Genomic DNA, 3,180 nt, shown 5'->3' on the forward strand with positions numbered 1-3,180 from the left:
CACGTCGCACGACCACGCAATTGTCAGTTAAAGCGACGCAGTGCCGAATCGCAAAAAGGTGCAAGGTCCTTAACCTGCATAATGGTCCGGGTCTTAGGTGGTTAAAAATTGTGATTTTAAATCAAGCCTTTTTTCTAGTGATTTAAATTGTGATTTAAATCAAATCCACCCTGCTGCATAGTAACATGCTACATCCTAAATACAGTGGTAACATGTTACAAAGGTGAACTTAATCTTTAATGTGTGTGTCTAACACTGCATCCAAAATGTCATTCTGGCCTTGTTAAACTCAAACAGGATAAGCTTTTTCCTACAGGGTGTTAGAACAATATATTCCTCTCCCCAGCCCCTCAGTCTCCTGCTTCATCAACAAACTTGAATCAAACAGAGTAGCATGAAATTTGATTTGTACTGTTTAGTCTGACAGTAGTCACATAGGATTACATGACACACCGGTATACCTTACATAAGGCTGATATCCTACAGCTAAAACCTATATTCACTATAACATGTACTGTAGCGACTGACTAACTTAAAAAAAAGTTAGTTGCTTAGTTGTCCTATTTATTCAAATGGCATGGGTATTTCCAGTCACTGTCCCAAAACAGGTATGTATGCATGACACTCTGCATGCTTGTTGCAGGTCAGTCACACAAAGTATTGAAGCATTCACTATGACACCCATGCAACCAGCATTTTCAGAAGCACAGTCGAGATATTTTCTCGGTACAAATATTCATACTTTAGAAAGCAGTCTTTCTTTAAGGTAACGTCTCCGCATCCCAGACATGGAGGTAAGATCTCTGCTCAGTGGAATTCTCCCCATCTATGTAACCTATGGAATCCAGAAGATCATTTCTCTCATTGCTGGACTGATTTGTGTTTTTTTTGCCTTCTGATTCGCATGCCTGTTAGCCATTCAGTTTAAAGGGGTTGTAAAGGTTTGTTTTTTATTTTCCAAAAAAGGTTCCTTTAAGCCAGTGCATTGTTGGTTCGCTTACCTTTTCCTTCGATTTCCCTTCTAATTTTTTTTTCTTTGTCTGAATTTCTCACTTCCTGTTCCTCCTCAGTAAGGTGTTCTGGCTGACTAACCACTGCTCGGATGATGGGGGCAAGTTTACTGAGGATAAACAGTAAGGGGGAAATTCAGACAAATAAAAAAAAAAATTAGAAGGGAAATGGAAGGAAAAGGTAAGTGAAGCAACAATGCACTAGCTTAAAGGAACCTATTTAGAAAAAAAAAAAAAAAACCTTTACAACCCCTTTAAGCAAGTTCTAGAACAATTCTGCCTTAGAGTTCGGCAAATGTAATAAAAATGATTTCTCTATGTTCATGTTCCTTACTCTTTTACAGGCACTGAAAAACATTGCGTCTGTAAGCTTTGCCATCAACTACCCAAACAAATCTACGAGTGCATGGACTGCCTGATTCTGTGGCATTTACCCTGGGTTCTAGTTCCAGATGATGCTGCATGCTTTGTGGATTCTCACTTTTATGTAAATGAAGCCTCCTAAAGCACACCAGTGTGTTGAAAACTGTACATTTGCCTCTGAATACATGTGCACTTCCACCATGCTGAATATTAATCCAAGTAACAATTTTATGAACTGTTCCAGCAGAGTTTTATTTCAATGTATCACAGCAGGCTTTGAATGCTGAATAAATTGTAGTGTCTGTATAAAGCTGGCATGCCATTCTAAGACAGGAGTACCTGAAGACTTGGAGTAGAAGGTGGCTGAAAATGTATGACATTGAAAGATTTATTAAATTCCCACAACTCTTTAATTGGAAATAGTTTTCCCAGAAATGCGTTATAAAAAATGTTCCTCTATTGGATTTCATGATTTGATTGGTGCATATTTATCAATTTACTATCACGTCACGGAAACAAAAAAAAAAAACTATTTGCTCTTAAAGGGAGACTTTGCATTTTGTATTTTCCACAGAGAAATACATTTGTAATAGTTGCATGCTTACACCTTAATTAGGTAGTGCACACAGCTCAGTTGCCAAAATCAACCAGGCACATTTTAGTTTACTTTTGTCAGAGCAGAAAAAATTGTTGCTTTCTTTGGTCAACCATATTTTTTCTGTTTGCATTATAAAGTAAGTATTGCAAGGCTTATTATTTTAACAAAAAGGGAACGTGGTCATTTAAAATAGAATTTGCTGTAATCTGCCACAGCCTATCTCTGAATAACGTCATTGTATATGATGGAGATTGCTGCCCTGTTTTAACTATGTGAGGAAAAAGATATCTGGGTCTCCAGCAGTTGTTGCTGAGGTAAATTTGCTTTGTAGATCTATGTATACATTACTATACAGTGCAGACTGGTGTGTCAGGAGCAATCGAATGCTCTCTTAGGCTAGATTCCTTCTAGGCATAAAAAAATGGTACTTTGTGTTCAATAACATTTAAAAGCAGTTAATTATTTTTTAAAAGGAATTGATATATAAATATATATATATATTTTTTTTTATGGAAAACAGTTTCCAGTGTCTGAACTGTATTTTACAGTATTGGGTTTCAGGCAACCCAATTAAACCCATAAGGTTTTTGGCAGAAAACAAACCATATGTAGATGTTTTCTTTTGTTATGGTAAATCATTTATTTTTACCATGCTGGTATTATAAGGGCTTGACTAATCAGAGCAGCTCTTGAAATAGGTGTCACTAATGTGGTTCTAAATTGTCAATGCAGTGTAGTAATCTATATGCCCTTCATATTTTGTTTCTCCCACTACATCCGTTCCTATTTCAAGATGCTTGAAATGGTGAGGGATGTGTCTTCATTTTTATTGTGTTTCTTTCACAAAAAATACTACTGTACAACTTGTTCAGTAAAATGGCTAGAAAGACTTTCTTTTAACCTGTTCTGTACAGTGCTAGATTTTTTTTCAGTCTGGAGTTAGTGTTTGATCTGGGATTTCAGTTCTTTGCAATCTTTTTTTTTTTTTTTTCTTCTTCTTCTTTTTCCTTCTACTTCCTGTAAATACGGCATCCAAGATTGAATACCCAACTGCATTAACCTAAAGGGGTTTATTTACTAAAGCTAAAGAGTGCAAAATCTGGTGCAGCTTTGCATAGAAACCAACTGGCTTTTTTTTTTTTCAGCTTAGTTGAAGAAGCTGAAGTCAGAAGCTGATTGGCTACCATATGTAGCTGCACCAGATGTTGC

General features: G+C 36.4%; 1 protein-coding gene across 2 annotated transcripts in view; it reads left to right on the top strand.

Moving 5' to 3' along the window:
* ZZEF1 (zinc finger ZZ-type and EF-hand domain containing 1) overlaps nt 1-2,958 on the top strand; it is a 300,633-nt gene extending 297,675 nt beyond the window's left edge. For both annotated transcript variants that reach the window (XM_040336714.1, XM_040336715.1), the window contains one exon: nt 1,355-2,958. In XM_040336714.1, coding sequence (XP_040192648.1) covers nt 1,355-1,429 — 75 coding nt within the window. In that variant the 3' untranslated portion in view covers nt 1,430-2,958. The remainder of the gene's footprint in view (nt 1-1,354) is intronic.
* Nucleotides 2,959-3,180: the final 222 nt, after the last annotated feature.

This window comes from Rana temporaria, chromosome 2 (genome assembly GCF_905171775.1).
Source record: "Rana temporaria chromosome 2, aRanTem1.1, whole genome shotgun sequence".
NCBI classification, from domain to species: domain Eukaryota; kingdom Metazoa; phylum Chordata; class Amphibia; order Anura; family Ranidae; genus Rana; species Rana temporaria.